The sequence below is a fragment of the Lates calcarifer genome, linkage group LG4, assembly GCF_001640805.2.
Source record: "Lates calcarifer isolate ASB-BC8 linkage group LG4, TLL_Latcal_v3, whole genome shotgun sequence".
Taxonomy (NCBI): Eukaryota; Metazoa; Chordata; class Actinopteri; family Centropomidae; genus Lates; species Lates calcarifer.
The window spans coordinates 5743218-5759466 of record NC_066836.1 but is presented as its reverse complement, the minus strand read 5'-3'; the positions used below and the strand labels follow the sequence as shown (position 1 = coordinate 5759466).

Here is a 16249-nt window from a genome sequence, read left to right as displayed (position 1 = left end):
GGCTCTTTCTAGAAAGCAAATACTGAGGCACGTCATTCACCAAACCGGGTCCTTTACTCATCATCCAGGTGAGAGGTGAATGATAAACTGCCGCTCATTGTCTTTTATTTAGATTAAAAACATGACACCGTCACACAGAACAAACTGACAGCTGGACCCCCAGTGGAGAAAAAAATCACAGCAATCTACTACAACACACACACACACACACACACACACACACGCTGCCATTACTCACTTTTTAGTTGAACAGAGACAAGGTTGGATTACTAACGGACAACTACCCAGGTACCCAGATTAGCTGAGTATCTGAAACATGAGATTATTTAAGTGAAACATCTAGAAACACTTTTCTTCATATGTGAGATATTAATTCATATATGATAAACACGTTACTTCATACATTGTGTTTTGTTTTGCTTTTTACATTTTTCTTTAACACTGTTTTTTGTCGTTCTTCACTCTTTTTGTTTGTTTGTTTTTTGTGAGTGTTTGGTCGTGTAAAGCGTAAGTTATTTATGACAGAATAAACAATCCAATAAACACAAAAAAACAATATCCTACAATATTATCCAGACCTTTCCTGTTGTGTCCACCTCGCTCAACACAAGAGGTTTATTTTTTCTCAATTTTTATTTATTCATTTGTTCTTACAACCCACCGTCTGTCTCTGGAAACTCTGTCACCAGGTCCACAAATAGAAGAGAGGGCACAGTGGTGACTGAAGATGATGATGATGGTCATGATGATTATGATGGGGGGGATGTGGTCGCCTCTCCTGCAGCCACAGCGCCCCCTGCTGCACCACAGAGACAGTGGTAACACTGCACCGGCTCTGGGCCCTGACAGTGAGTCAGCGTCGGTGCAAAGCTGCAGGTTCATGATCTCTGATAATTATCAATGCTTTACATCGGTCCTGAAAAAGCAGGGTAAAGCAAGCTGCTGCAATTAGCTGATTGTTTTGATTAAAAAAAAAAAAAATCTAAACCATGGATCAGTTTCGAGGATTATTTGTCAAACTGGACCAAAACAAAGATGGATTCATTTCGGTGGCAGAGCTCCACGACGAAATGAGGAGACATGGGATCCTCTCAGCTGATGGCAAGGCCCAGGTAACACTGTCATTACCTCATTTATCTGTGCCTTTACTGTTTAAATGTGCACCGCCCTCTATTTTCATCCATTCATTCAAGTACTACTCACCACAAACCTGCTAATTAAAGAGTCTTTTTCTCTCCTAGAATATCATTGATTCTTATGACAAAGACAAAGATGGGCTGTTGGATTATAAAGAGTTCCTCAGCTACATGATGGACAGAGAGAGGAAATGGAAAATCTACTTTCATGACCTTGACAAGAACAACTGTGGTGAGTAGCTCAGTCTCACCTCTCAAGGAAACAATCAAACAGTGGTATAAGTTAACAATACTCTTGTTGATTATATACTATAAACACTGATACTTATTTGTTTTTGAAGACTTACACCTTCAGTTTTATTCTCATTTAAAGAACATGATGTGTTCCATTACTGATGTAGAGGATGTGTAGTTCTGCCTTGTTATATTCTTTATAAGCTCCCATAAATGTTCATTTTTTTTGGCATAAACAGTGTTTTCAAGGTCAGAAAGGAAAGACACACGTAAGATTTGTTTATGGTACAATACACTGGAGAATACGGCAGTACAGACTGTGACCGTTGCCCTCATAGAGTGTACAGTATCACTTCCCTGAAACCTTTTCACAGAGGTGTCACTTGACAGTTTGCAGCCAGTGAGTGGAAAGATCAGTCCCCGTATCTGTTTGTAATTTTGTGCATCTTTTCTCTGATCAGGGGTGATTGACCAGGAGGACATCATATGTTTGTTTAAGGAGTTAGGAGTGGTCATTTCAAAGCCGAATGCAAAAAAAATAATACAAATGTAAGATTCTTTCGCCAACTACCTGGATTAATTGTTACTCACATGTCTGGAAATATGTCTCATTATACAGTCATATTGGGATCACACTGACTGATGTGATGCACATTCAACACCTTTACCAAACAATGTTTTACAGTGAACATTCTGGTATCACTTTACAATAAGGTATCCTCACTTTGTTAATGGTAAAACTATTCATTCTCACAGATCAGTGGTAAAATTAAAAGGTGACTCTGGTATTCTTGAACCTGGGTCTTATTTCCCTGTGTTTTTGGGTGTAAATGATTGATAGAGACAAAAAACGTTTGTGTTATTGTTTGGTGCTTCTACTTAAGTAAAGGATTTGAAAACTTTTTCCACCACTGAAAGTCACACAATAACACAAACAAACTAAAAGATCGAGGCAGCGGTATTCCTCCAGTTCGCCTCTTCGCCTTGCCTCTTAAACAAAAAGGGTCTTACTCTTTCATAAAAGGTCTGTCTCTGCAGGAATCCTATCCATAATGTTGTCAGACACTTGTCCCTATCAATCATTTACACCCATAAACATGGGAAATAAGGCTCGGGTTCAAAAATACTTATTCTTTAAAATTGTAAATTAAGAACTCTTTTTGTTCCTTCGCCTTTAAGGAGAAAGCTGCACAGCATTTATTAATGACTTATTAACACTGCAGATTTGATGGGTTATTGTAAAAATGAAAAAAAATCCACAACCCCTTTATTAATAAGTAGAAGGATAATAATAAATGGTCTGTGAAAGGCTTTAATTTAGGCTCACAACCTGACACTCAGTTTATTTATGTCTGAACAGTTTATTACTGCTCTGTGACACAGTGTTGATTTTTGTAAAGTGATACTAGGATGATGTTCTGGACACAGTTAGTTGACAAAATTTGTGGATAAAGAGTTATTTTGTGATGAAACAAACACACTGAGTATCTGCTGTGTTTGTTGTGTTTGCTGCTGCCAGGATGGATAAGGACAGCTCCATGACTGTGGACTGGGGCGAGTTCCTGCACCATGTCATCCTCAACCCTGTGGACAACATCGGGGAGCTGGTGACCTCGTGGAAACACCAGCTGGTAAGAGGAGCTGGTGCAGTAGTGTCGCTCTCGTGGAGAGACTCTGACCCACTGTATCAGATGATAAATAAATGTAATTCTTTGTCTGTCTGTAGGTTTTTGATGTGGGGGAAAGCCGTGCGATGCCCCTTGAATTCCCAGAGGAGGCGTCTGGTTTTGGTGTGTGGAGGACGTTTGTTCTGGCAGCAGGACTGGCAGATGCTGTGTCCCGGACTGTGACGGCACCCATCGACCGCCTTAAGACCCAACTTCAGGTCAGTTATACTGATATAATGAGCAGTGGTGACCTGAAGGTTTTAGGAGCAAACTTGTAACTAACAGGTCACCGGTTTAATCCCCAGACAAGGCCTTCCTGCCTCTCAGTGAAACACATAAATAAATAAAATAAAATACATGCACGTTTGTCCCTACTGGCTTGACCAAGATCGTGTTATTAACAAGACTTGGTTTTGTGATGCTCCTCAGAGGGACAGAAAACAACACAGGTGTGAACAGTGCTGTTAACTTATTCATGTTTTTCAGTTGTTCAGCTGCTTTAGCAGAAGTCTGCTCACTTTTAGAGCTTTCAGCCACATCTCACACTGTAACTTGTTCTATTTGCTGAGTGAAGACCATGAGATGTGTTTAAAAGCTACTTAAAACTAGTAAGTGGTCCTTTGAGCTTAGACTAGTGTGTTACATATAGTGTTCCTAAAGATAAGAAGGGGTTAAACTCACATAAAGTCATTCAGTGTCTTTTAATATCTGCTCTGGATTCTGTTCTTACATTTTCGCTGTTGTTTATTTTACCAACCCCAACAAGAATCAAAAATGAAACCAGAAGAATACTGAGTTTATGATAAATTACCTGTTTTTACAATTGAGAGGTAGTTTCACTTTACTGTATCAGACTGTAAATGATAGCTTGTTATCAGCTGGCTGACCTTGTCTTATATAATCTGTCTTCTCCTGATACCAGGAGAGCGTTCAGTTCACGGTTCACTGCATATGGCACATGATTAACATGTATGAGAAAGAGAACAGGCCAAATAATTAATGAGACTCATCACATTTTGTCTTAACATCTGTTTTTGCAGCCACTTTAAATCAGTGCTCTTCAATATGTCAGTGTCATAGAGAAAGGGCTCAGTCTGCACCTCTGACCTTTGACCTCCCTGAAGTGAAAGAATTTGACAGCAGTGCTACATCTTTTTTATTTTCTGTCTTTATACTCTTGCTTTACATCTGAGACTCTTTGTAGTATGTCTACCTGTACTCTCAGTTTAAACCGTTTCCTGTTTACCCCGTAGGTTCATGGATCCAAGGCCTTCTCCCAAGGCTTTCGGGAGATGAGAGCAGGCGGTCTGCAGTCGATGTGGCAGGGCAACACTGTTAACATGCTGAAAGGAACGCCACAGTCAACGCTACAGTGTCTTATCTACGCCCAGGTGAGGCATGTGGCAGCAGACTGACTCTCCAGTGTGAATTATTTAGGAGGCAGCTTCCTATTTCTTTTGCTCTGCTCTGTCCAGATGAAGGTGTACACCCAGAACAGAACCCAGGAGACTCTGACGGTGCAGCAGCGTTTCGGGTTGGGCTGCGTCTCCGGTGCCATCGCTCACGCTGCCTTCTACCCTTTAGAGGTATCAGAGATCAGTGGCAGGTCTGAGTGCTTTAACATTTCTGTCCCGTCCTGTGTTTTGCTGTAACAGCTGAACATTTTAAACGTCAGTATGTCATTGTCACATTAACTATGGTGCTTTGGTTTAATTATTGTCAACAAATGAGACAATTGCTATCATCCATCCATCTTTTCATTGTGGGCCACAAAGCAGTTTCTCCCCTGTGCTGTAAAAACAACATCAAAATCAATTGTATTGTTTTACTTTAAGAAAATGCTTTAGAGTTTCCATTTAGCCCCATAGCATTTAGCAGTATTTCACAACATGATAGATATTTATTTGTATGGAACTTCACTTAAGAAAGTGTTTTACAGGAAAAAAAACTGACACTGTCACAGTTTTGAGACTTGAAACTCTTTAATCAGATGAATTTATTCAGCCTCTGTGTTTGATGTATCAGTGGAGATTTACAGTCATAATCTCTCTCCTCTTGTCTGCCCCTCAGGTGTTGAAGGTGAGGCTGAACCTGCAGCAAGCTGGCACTTATTACGGCGTCGCGGCCTGCGCCCGATCCATTTACAGACACGAGTCTTTGTCCTCCTTTTACAGAGGATTCAAGCCGAGCATCCTCTGTATGATCCCCTATGCAGGTGTGGAGTGTGCAGTTCATCAGGTGAGACAGAGCAACACTCAGAGATTAAAACCTCCGTTCATCTGTTTGATACTAACTGTAAGTATTTGCTTCTCATCGCAGTCGATCATGAACTGGGCAAAGAGTGATCCGGCCTACAACAGTGACTCCAAACTGTTTTTCTTCAGTTTTGTGGCCTTTGCCTCTGGACAGATGACCAGTTACCCTCTGGCAGTGATCCGCACTCAGCAGCAAGCACAGGGTAGCCTTTATATACAGTTTAATACAGTTGAGTTTATCTGAAACAATCTGAAATCATGTTTTCCTCATCATCATTTCTGTGTTTTGCAGCTTTCAGCTCGGATTCGCGCCAGGCTTCAGGCGTTTTACAAGGACTTATGGGGATTTATGAAAGACATGGAATTAGAGGATATTATAACGGCATGGGAGCCAGCTTCGTCAGGGCTGTTCCATGTGCTCTGATAAATTACACTTTAACTAGAAAATTTGAAAATCTGTTTTCTTCCATGGAGTCTTGAGAGTTAGCAAAGAGGTTGCTGTTTTCTTCGCATGCTGAACTGTTACTTTCAAACAGGGATGTGATCAAGAACACAAATAAAAAACTGTGAACTCTTATTAAGTGAACTGAGTGCTCAAAAAATAACAACTCCTGAAATAAAATGCAAGTGTCAAGTCTGCCAGACATGTATTATCTTGTGATTCAACCTTTAATACCTCTGTAGCTTTGTTTTTTTTAACCACTGACTAAGAGCCTAAACCACACAGAATGCTGGTGCATGGTTGACTCGAAATTTACAATGTGACTGAAGTGTAATAACTGCCCACTTAAGACTGAACTGTGTAAATGTGGACATGTGTTAAAGTGGGAGCTGTATAATAAAAGAGAGCATTTTATTTAATGATAGGGGTCAGACATTTCATTTATTATTAAACGGTGTCCTGTGTTCAGGTGTTTCTTTATTCTGACTTACTTGAACATGTTTCACAGGTGTGCACATAATTTGTAATAGTCATTATTATACAAACACAAAATATAACCTAAAACATAACAATTAACAATCAAAAATCAAAACATAAACACATGCATCTGTTGTGGATATTATTATCAGCAATAAAGTTTTTGTTGCACTGACTGGTGACTGAAATCTCTTCACATTTCAGCCTCTTTTCTCAACTCACTGTAATTACATTGTGTTAGGTTTGAGAACATTATTTCTATCACAGTTTTTTAGGTCTTCATTATACATAGAGCATAAGACAAGGGTGGAAAATCATCTTACTCTGGCCTCTATGCTGAGAAATGATTACTGAATTTCATAATATTAGGTCTAGATCAAAAACCACTAAACGACCTAGACTTCTTTTATATATCACCTTTTAACAAAAGGCGATTTAACACCCCACCCCATCCTATTATATATATATATATGTTATTTTATATTACTATTATTATTATTAGTAGTAGTACTTTATTTTTTATACATATACTCCAGATTTTACATTGTGGTAGTCAAGGGAAAACATGCACCAGTTATCGCGAGACTGGACATTTGACCGCGAGTTTCCCTTCCACATCCCGTGAATGAAACCCGCCATCTTGTCGCGCCGAGCAGGAGAAGAAGATATGGCTGACTACAGCAGCGTGGCTCCGCCGTCCTCTAACGCCGGTGGCGGGATGAACGACGCTTTTAAAGACGCTCTGCAGCGAGCACGACAGGTAAGAAAACCCGACAGATCGTTTAGTCCAGGAATAATTTCCAAGTCGGTAGTAGACGGGGGATTTTTTTGTGCTTTCTGCCGTTACATATGGAATCATGGCAGGCTAGGCTAAAGCTAAGTTAACGAGTAACGTTACGCCACCCTGCCAAAACTACACGAAAGCAGAAGCTATCCTGGCTGAGTGTACGGGAAAAGTTAGATAGAAATGACCGGTAATCGGCAGCGTAAGCTTTATGTGTTTTAATAACATTAACCGATTTACTGAGGTGTAATTTGAACCATCCCTTTGTTGGTCCAGACTTCCGGACAGAAATGTAGGCCGCGAGCAGCGTGTGTGTTCTGCACGACAGCAGCAAAATAAAAACATGGAGGGAAAAAAGTGAACCTGACAGCTATTTTCTAATATTTTGTGTTGCAGATTGCAGCAAAGATCGGTGGTGATGGCGTGGCGGCACCCCCAACAAATGAATTTGGCTACGGAGGCCAGAAAAGGCCCCTGGAGGACGCTGGTGGGTATTTTCCCATGCCTAACCTGAATATCGGTCAGTGGCTCAAATCGATTCAATGCAAGTCTTAATTAGTTAATGCTTGCCTGTGTGTTTTTTGCAGCTACTAAATCATATTTGCCTAGAAGTGTTGTTAATCTACAGTAATACCATATTTGTATCAATTTACATTTTCAACAATAACTCTAACATTACTACTAACCACGTTATCGCAGTTTACTTGTTATTAATGTTTTATGCAGTACATAGGTTATGGCATGTGTTTTGTCTTTAAATGGTCTTTTCACTGTCTGTCCTCACAGCTGTTTCCAATCAGTCCCTGGCCATAAAAATGTATAGATATTTCTGGAGGGAACATGTATGATCTCATGATTTATTTTAAGAACTGTTGCGGGGTAATTATCAAAGTAGGTTGAGTTATTGTTGTGTTCACTTTTACTTTGCAAGAGCAACTAAGTGAGAAGTAAATACCTGAAAGTGGAGTCCCATATTCTGTTTGAGTACATATCAGAATTATAATACCTCTTCTCCAGGGTTTTACATGCACAGAGGATATGATAGTACAGTCTGCAGCTCAGTAAATCCTCCTTTCGTGAGTGTTGTAATGTCCAGTTCTTGTTCTACAAGAGTTCTGTATTTTTTTTGGAGACAGACATTCAGTCCATTTAAAGAGACCTACAAACTACAGCCTCCAAATTCACCACCAAGGCAAATTAACATCTTTCTTAAACTGTTTGAACGAAGACTGAACATCATAACGTTCAGGGGGTAGGATTTATTACAAGGCTGTTGCACTTGTCTGGATTAGTTTAGCTAGGTTTACTCAATAAACTGGTGGCTATGCAGGTTTTTGCAGTTGAATTTAGTAATGTGATAGACGGTATTAAGACAGATTCTTATGCTGGTTATTGTGTCGTGTTGTCACAGACCAACCAGAAACGAAGAAAGTGGCTACAAATGATGGTAAGTGACTGGTTATGGTTACACGCATGGTTGTAATTCCTCATAATTCCTTACTTAAAGTAATTGGCTGGAAAGTAGCATTAATTGGATATTTGGTGCATGGATTAACACCTAGATATGCTGTTTATTTTTTTTCGCCTAATGTACTGTCATATCTTTTTTTTCTCAGCCTTTTCAGCAATGGGAGGAATGGGCGGTCCCCCAAGGTAGATACTCAAGTTTAAATCAAATGTTTACCATCCTCATTTGTCCACATATCATAACATTTACACTGACTTATTCTTTTCACTCTCAGGTCGACATCAGAAGAATTCAAGGTTCCAGATGGAATGGTTGGATTTAGTAAGTTTTCATTTAAATGATAAATGACCAAAGTATCATTTAAAAGTTGCCAGTATTTGGATGTTTTGATGTAACATATTTCTTTCCCTCTTCTCTAGTTATTGGAAGAGGAGGCGAGCAAATATCACGTCTGCAGCAGGAGTCTGGATGTAAAATACAGATTGCCCCTGGTAGGTTTAGATTTGTTGCTGATACTGGGATATCAAATGTAAATAATGTTGGTTTTGGTTTTAACTGTTTAGGGCTTGAATATTAACAGCTTCTTTCTCTGTGCTGCAGACAGTGGAGGGATGCCAGAGAGGTCGGTGACATTAACAGGACCGCCAGAATCAATCCAGTAAGTAAACAACTCCTCTTCACCTAAAGACCCCACATGGAGCAGATCTTAGTTTTAGAGGCATGTGCATGATCTTTAAATTTAGATCACAATTTAGTTCCTCGTCAGAGATTCAGTGTGTGGCGGTCATTTTTCTCCCCTCAGGACTGCAAAGAGGCTACTAACAGAGATAGTAGAGAAGGGACGCCCAGCTCCAGCATTCCACCACAACGACGGCCCGGGAATGACGGTTCAGGAGATTATGGTCCCTGCTTCTAAAGCCGGACTTGTCATTGGAAAGGGAGGAGAGACCATCAAAAGCCTTCAGGTGAGAGTTCAGCCGGTGTCAGAAGCCAAAAATAAAGTGAGGGGGTGATAAAGCAGGGGACAAATTTGGCACAGATGCATTCTCTCAGATGTATTTTGTTTCTCTTGACCTGCAGGAAAGAGCAGGAGTAAAGATGGTGATGATCCAAGATGGACCTCAAAACACAGGCGCAGACAAGCCACTCCGCATTTCAGGAGAACCCTTTAAAGTTCAGGTGGGTCCTCAACCGTGTGGCCGTTGCACGTTGTAGTGATATAGCTGGGATATAATAAAACAAGTCCTTAATTTTAATTTAATATAAGCTGCTTCTGCTTTCAGTCCTCAGTCACAGAGCAGTACCATCCTGTTACATGCCTCCTCATTTGCTTCCAGTGGAGATGGTTGGAGTAACATTGTAATGAGATGCACTTTCTTTTCTCTTCAGCAAGCCAAAGAGATGGTGATGGAGCTGATCAGAGACCAGGGCTTCAGGGAGCAGAGGGGCGAGTACGGTTCAAGGATCGGAGGAGGAGATAGTTTAGACGTGAGTGTTTGTAGTTGTTTCATTTATAAGCTCTGAGACGAGGTTTCAAGCTGTGTCTCAAGTTTGGTTTCGTTTTCCATCATCACTCAGGTTCCCGTCCCCCGGTTTGCAGTAGGAATTGTCATTGGCAGAAACGGAGAGATGATCAAGAAAATACAGAACGACACAGGCGTCAGGATTCAGTTTAAACCAGGCGAGTGCTTAACTCTGCTAAATCATAGAGACATCTGAAAAATGACCCTAACCTAAAGCAGAGGTCATTTAGATGCAGTGAAAATGTGAATGGTCTATGATGAAAACTCATGCACCACGCTGAAAAGCTGATGGATAACCACAAACCCTAAACTTATCTGAGACCTGAACACACAACATTTAAAACGGTTACTAGTAAATGAAAGAAAATTTAAAGTTTAGTCCCAGCAACAGAACTTAAAAAACTTTGACTCAGTAGTTTCTAATCAACTTATTTTCCCCTGTAGACGATGGTAGCACACCAGACAGGATAGCACAGATCATGGGTCCTCCCGACCAGGCTCAACACGCGGCAGAAATCATATCTGACCTGCTGAGGAGCGTCCAGGCCGGAGGACCCCCGGGACATGGTGGTGGCAGAGGGCGTGGTCGTGGGCAGGGCAACTGGAACATGGGCCCCCCTGGTGGTCTGCAGGAGTTTACCTTCACCGTCCCAACTATGAAGACTGGCCTCATCATTGGAAAAGGCAAGTGAACCAGGGTCGTTGAAATGTTTATCTTCCATGCATCTCTTGTGGGCTCCTCAGGAGAAAGGCTGGCAGATTCCTTAGAGATACGTTTGTTCTTTCCCAGGTGGTGAGACAATCAAGGGCATCAGCCAGCAGTCTGGAGCCAGGATCGAGCTGCAGAGGAATCCTCCACCCAACGCAGATCCCAACATCAAAATGTTCACAGTCAGAGGCTCTCCTCAACAGATCGACTACGCCCGGCAGCTGGTGGAGGAGAAAATCGGGGTGAGACACTGAGCGTTTGAGTGTGAGCCTCCTACAGAGACGTCCGTCCTCTGTCAGCTTGTTTACTGACGACTTCTGTGTGTTTTCAGGGACCAGTCACTCCAATGGGTGGCCCCCACGGTCCCCCTGGTCCACATGGAGGTCCAGGCCCACATGGTCCCCCTGGACCACCAGGCCCCCCCGGGGCTCCCATGGGTCCGTACAACCCTGGACCATACAACCAGGGACCTCCAGGACCACAGTAAGTGCAGTGTCTCCTATTAATTTCTGTTGTGTGTTCTGTTCTATGTGACAAAAAGAATATTGAGACAGAGGTGAAGGCTGTGGAAAGTTGAGGTTTATTTATTTTCTTCCATCAGTGGTCCACCTGCGCCTTACCAGCCTCAGGGATGGGGCAATGGCTACCCACACTGGCAGCAGGGACAACCTGATCCAAGTGAGTACCTGCGAGTAGTTGATACACTGGTACATTTGATATTAGAGAGAAATTAAAAAGCTCATCGTGATTATATTCCTGACAAAAAATTCAGAGGTCACTCAGTCAGATCTGTATATCATCTTAAATGTAATCTGATGAACGCTGCAGAGACCCTGATCATAGATTAAATGTGATTATATAACTGTATGTTTATAGCTTTATTCTGGCCTTCTGTGTTGTGTCCAGATAAAGCAGCAGCCGATGCCAACGCAGCGGCGTGGGCAGCCTACTATGCTCAGTACAGCCAACAGCCGCAGGCTCCCATGACCCCAACGAGCGGAGCCCCCGGCACGACTCAAACCAACGGCCAAGGTAACTGAAACGTTTCCCTTTTAGCCGAGTGTCAGTGCTTCTAGAAGAAGCTGTTTTACACAAGCGTAGAGCAGTGTAGTAAACTTTAGTAGTGTCCTGTGCTCATGTCTTCCTGGTGTCTCTAACAGGAGACAAGTTGGTTTGGTTTCACCTTTGAACGACTTTGCTTTTACAGAGCCCCTTTTTTTTTAATAAAAGAGACTTTTTTATATTACCCCAGGGACAGGATAGTTTTCCTCCACCACCCCTAGGCTGACAGCCCGACCCAGGCAGGTGGAGGACAAACTGCTGAGAATGATTCACTAATTACAAGTACCGTTTTTTTTAACAGGTGACCCACAGGCTGCAGGTCAGAGTGGACAGGCAGATTACACCAAGGCCTGGGAGGAATATTACAAGAAAATGGGTATATGAACGTAGTTTCAGTGTACACCTACTGACACAAGACAGTCTAAACAGCCACTGGGCCGTTCAGTCAGCTTCTTTTTCAGGTCTGGGTATTTGTCAGAATTGCTGGCCTGCTGTGGAGCGTTTTCAGTGATGCCTCCACTTGGTGTTGACATTTGACGCCTGTGCTGTTTAGACTGTAACACTTTTGACTATCTACAGGACTGAGCTGTCGACACAGAAACCACCTTTTCATGAGCTTAGAGTAGTTTATTTTCTAGACTATCTTAGGGCTTTATCCACACTGATGGCAGAGCACTGCAGTGTGCTATGAATGTGTTATTACTGCTACTGAACGTGTGTAGAGTTAAATGATGCATTATGTTTGCTTTGTGAGTTTGGGGTCATGTATATAAAAATGTAGGATTAATGTTTTTCTTTTTCTGACTTCATCTGACTCTTGGATGCATTGACACATTTTTCCCTTTTCTTTGCAGGTCAACAGAGTCAACAACCTCAGGATTACACGAAAGCCTGGGAGGAGTATTACAAGAAACAAGGTTGGTACTCCTGCTCGTTGAAATCAGACCTAATGCTGGGATCACACTTAATTCAGGGAGCATTTTACTCTACATTCTGTTGTCCTAATATCAAATTTGACAACTTGCCTACTGTAACAGATTGATGAGGTTGTAATGAAGGTGCTTTTGTGCCCTTGTGAAGGTATTTATGATATAAAATGCCAATTTGCACTGTTTTGCCAGTGCTGTGTGATGTCTTCGGTTTGCAGTATATGTGAAGTAAATGATTTAGGAATTAAGTGTGATCCTAGTGTAAAGAGCTCTGGTGTGTGCTTGAAACTTGAATCAGTTGAATGAAAAAGTTTTGAACTTGTGTGTAGATTCATAAGAGAAATTAGTGAAAGTAGAGACAGAAGTGTTTTGAAGTTGAGCAGTGTTTCCCTGTAGCTCTGAGATCAGGGTATCTGCAGGTCTTAAAGTCTTAAAAAGGCCTCAGAAGTTTTAGATCTGACTTGTTGAAACCTGCAGTGACCCTGGAGGTGGATGTGATTTATGTTTGAGGGTGGCTGCGTTTCTCCAGCAGCTCTCTGTTGTTGAGCTGCTGCCCTCCCAGCCGCCCGACAGAAAAGCAGAAGGTTTCTGACCCGCCACCTAGAGAAGTCAGTGGTGGGTTCGTTCCCCTTCGAACAGACTGCATGTTTGTCTCAACTAGGGCTGCAACTAATGATTGTTTCCTAGATAAGTTGTTCCAATGAGATCAGTCACTCTGGGCATTAGGGCTGCACGATTAATCATATTAAAATTGCAGTCTTGATTCAGAGCTCCATGTCATTTCTAAATGACAGGTATTCTGCAGCTTTACAATATTTCAGCAGCGGCAGAATCGTGATCTTAATTCTCAGCAAAAAAATCATGATTGTCATTTTTTCCAGAATCGTGCAGCCCTACTGGGCATGAAACTGGCTAATACTCTTGTTCAACTGCTCTGTTGTTGAAGTCTTGCTGAGCAGCTGCTGCTTGTCTCTTGGCTCAACCCTTCAGTCATGTGACAGCTGTGTCCACACCCTCAGACTGTGACGTGGCAAATATTTTATTTATCATCAGTCAGAGGTAGAAATACAGGCTTTACATATGTTGTGGAGGTGCGGCCAGAAGCAGAAAACAGTTGGAAAAAACAATCACTGTAGCAGCAGTGGTGTGAGTCGCTGTGGATTTACCCTTTTTAAAATGGGGAACATCACATAGTGCAGGGACTATCTACACTAGCAGTCAAAAGTCTCAGGACACCTGTTTTTTTTCAGTTTTTATTGAGAAGTAAGGAGCTCAGCTTCAGTGAATAACCTTAAATGTTACACAGAACCTGTAAACTGCCCGAGGTAAAAACAAAATGTCACCCAAAACTGGGAAATAATGAAGCTTCAAGGTTTTAAAACAGGTCTTGTTCAGGGATTAAGTATCACAGGTTAACAACTTACTTTTTCTGCAGCAGTGGAAGTAAATGAAGCCTTGAATGTTGAGGCAAATGATTCCTTCAGTTCAGGTGCTCCAGCTTCTGTTGATTACTTACAAACCCTGTCTGTACAACGACAGTGTATGAACAGACTGTTATTTTTTATGTTTATTCAATGCTTTACATTGAACAACACTGAGACTTTAAACTGTACTTGTTTTCTGATTAGTTTAAGTGACTGACGAATGTTTGAACAGCTAACAAGCTTGGGAGAAACCGATCCAATCAAACCTGTTTTCTCTCGTTTCACCCTCCAGGTCAAGCTGCCCCTCAGGCCACAGCGGCGGCGGCGGCAGCAGCCTCCCAGCCCGGAGGCCAGCCTGACTACAGCGCTGCCTGGGCGGAGTACTACCGGCAGCAGGCTGCATACTACGGCACGGCCAACCCTCAGACGATGGGTGCAGCACCACAAGCCCCTCAGGTACACCCCCGATAAGAATCTGCCCCTCCACATTCACTTAATACTCAGTCGTTTTGTGCCATAACCTCCCCCAACCCCCGATGAATACCTTCCTTCCTCAGGTTTTTACAGGGCTCCGGTGGCTGTAGCAGCAGATACACAAACTTAACCAAAAAAATTTCCTCCCTACACAGGTTTTTAGCTTTTTATTTTGGGAAGCTGAGTCCACTGTTTCTGCTGTTAACATGCAATGTATCTTCTATGTATTTCTTCTGCACAGGGCCAGTAATGTGAAGTGGACATAAAGTAAATGCTACATTGTCGAAACAAAATCCTTTGTTAAATGTTTGGATGCAGACGCCTTGATGAAGATCTTAAATTTCCTTGGTTTGAAAGTGTTTCACATAGATGGCAGATTTCCCGGCGAACACGTCCTCTTTCTTTTTTCTCCTTTTTTTTCTTTTTTTGTTTTTCTTTTTCTTGTAAATGCTTTGTTTTTAGTGAGGTAATTATACATATGGTCATTCCAGCTATGTATCTACATTAAATGTGGTTAGAACTCATGTTTATTGAACTGTTGACATTGCCATGTAAATCATCTCAGTTTTAAAAATGCTATTGCCTGTTGTGTTTTTGCAATAAAACAAACTGAAACCTCCTGTGTTGGTAAGTTGGGGTAGTGTGGAAAGTCGAGAGGGTTGAGACGAGGTTCTGTATGTTTTTGTTTTACCGAGATAGAGAGAGAGGGAGGGGGGAGGGAAATTTGAAATACAGGCCATATGTGGGAGGGTGGGGTGTTTAATTGTCCAAAAAATGGTTGACTCAAAGTTGTGCTGTCCTGTCTCTCTCCAACTGTCTATAAGGCTCTTAGATACATTATGTGCGTGCAATGATCCTGAGTGGTTCAGACCAACAAAACGTCCTCTTGTTGATAGATTTTTTTACAACTTCCTGTTTCCCCCCCCTTGACATATGCTGTGACTCCAGCTGTAGACAGATGTTTGTCATGAGAAAGCTGACAGGTATCTGTGTTATCATGCATTAACTGCGTTGCTGTGGCCCTCTTTTTTTTTTTATGATGATTTTTGTTAAATTGTTGCCTGGTTTGCTGACATTGTTGAGGTAGTATGCACTGTATTTTGCCTTGATAGACGCTTCCTCCTCCACAGGCAAGTTTAGAAAAGCGGTAAGCAAGTGTTTTTCTTAACATGTTCCTCAGAAAACGTGGTTGCAAGAAATGTTGCATATTTTTAGTGTTATATATATATATACATACATATTTTTTGTGCTGTTCTTTTTCCAGGACAGTCAGGTAAATTGCCACTGTATTCGAAAAATGCATTGAAACGTTTTGTCTTGCCCATTTCCAGTTGTGAACTAACTCACATGTATAAATTTGTTTTTTAAAAAGAATGTTTTTTTAATATAAAAACATTGCAAAACAAAACCAAAAAACGTTATATATTTTTTTTTGCTGTGCCCATTCTGTTAGTGTTTATCCAGTATAAGAACGTAGATGTTGTAGGGTCGGGGGTGGCTAAGCAGTCGTCATCCATCAGTTGAGCCCTCCTATACTGTAAGTACAAAAACCTGTGATTGACTTTGAGAGATACACGCCTTATTATTATTTTTTGATGCTTTATAAACTGCAAAAAAGATGTAGTATTTTTGTCAAATATTGCCATTTTCCCCATGTCTGTGGGT

General features: G+C 41.6%; 2 protein-coding genes across 6 annotated transcripts; both read left to right on the top strand.

Moving 5' to 3' along the window:
- The first annotated feature begins 267 nt into the window (after positions 1–267).
- Positions 268–6153, top strand: slc25a24l (solute carrier family 25 member 24, like). The gene is made up of 10 exons (XM_018678062.2): positions 268–1112; positions 1242–1368; positions 1832–1919; positions 2890–3001; positions 3097–3255; positions 4291–4428; positions 4513–4623; positions 5108–5275; positions 5357–5495; positions 5585–6153. The coding sequence occupies exons 1-10, from the start codon at positions 990–992 to the stop codon at positions 5770–5772; spliced, it is 1353 nt and encodes a 450-aa protein (XP_018533578.1). The 5' UTR covers positions 268–989; the 3' UTR covers positions 5773–6153.
- A 663-nt stretch (positions 6154–6816) lies between these two features.
- Positions 6817–15204, top strand: fubp1 (far upstream element (FUSE) binding protein 1). 5 transcript variants are annotated; one of them, XM_051069878.1, is made up of 20 exons: positions 6817–6971; positions 7392–7482; positions 8407–8442; positions 8612–8648; positions 8738–8784; positions 8883–8954; positions 9064–9121; positions 9266–9428; positions 9544–9642; positions 9853–9951; positions 10042–10144; positions 10431–10670; positions 10777–10937; positions 11027–11178; positions 11297–11373; positions 11602–11727; positions 12059–12133; positions 12612–12674; positions 14403–14566; positions 14826–15204. In XM_051069878.1, exons 1-20 carry the CDS (start codon positions 6837–6839, stop codon positions 14832–14834), a joined length of 2007 nt encoding a protein of 668 aa, XP_050925835.1. In that variant the 5' UTR covers positions 6817–6836; the 3' UTR covers positions 14835–15204. The 5 variants fall into 5 exon arrangements, with proteins under 5 accessions (XP_050925835.1, XP_018533580.1, XP_050925836.1 ...); XM_018678064.2 differs by having other exon boundaries at positions 7392–7515; XM_051069879.1 differs by lacking the exon at positions 8407–8442.
- The last annotated feature ends 1045 nt before the right edge of the window (positions 15205–16249 follow it).

Coding starts and splice junctions, on each gene's coding strand:
- slc25a24l (XM_018678062.2), top strand. CDS start 990: ATGGATCAGTTTCGAGGATTATTTGTCAAACTGGACCAAAACAAAGAT. Junction 3,256..4,290: donor GCCTTAAGACCCAACTTCAG/GTCAGTTATACT, acceptor TTTACCCCGTAG/GTTCATGGATCCAAGGCCTT. Junction 4,624..5,107: donor CTGCCTTCTACCCTTTAGAG/GTATCAGAGATC, acceptor TCTGCCCCTCAG/GTGTTGAAGGTGAGGCTGAA.
- fubp1 (XM_018678064.2), top strand. CDS start 6,837: ATGAAACCCGCCATCTTGTCGCGCCGAGCAGGAGAAGAAGATATGGCT. Junction 9,122..9,265: donor GGACCGCCAGAATCAATCCA/GTAAGTAAACAA, acceptor TTCTCCCCTCAG/GACTGCAAAGAGGCTACTAA. Junction 10,938..11,026: donor TGGTGGAGGAGAAAATCGGG/GTGAGACACTGA, acceptor GTGTGTTTTCAG/GGACCAGTCACTCCAATGGG.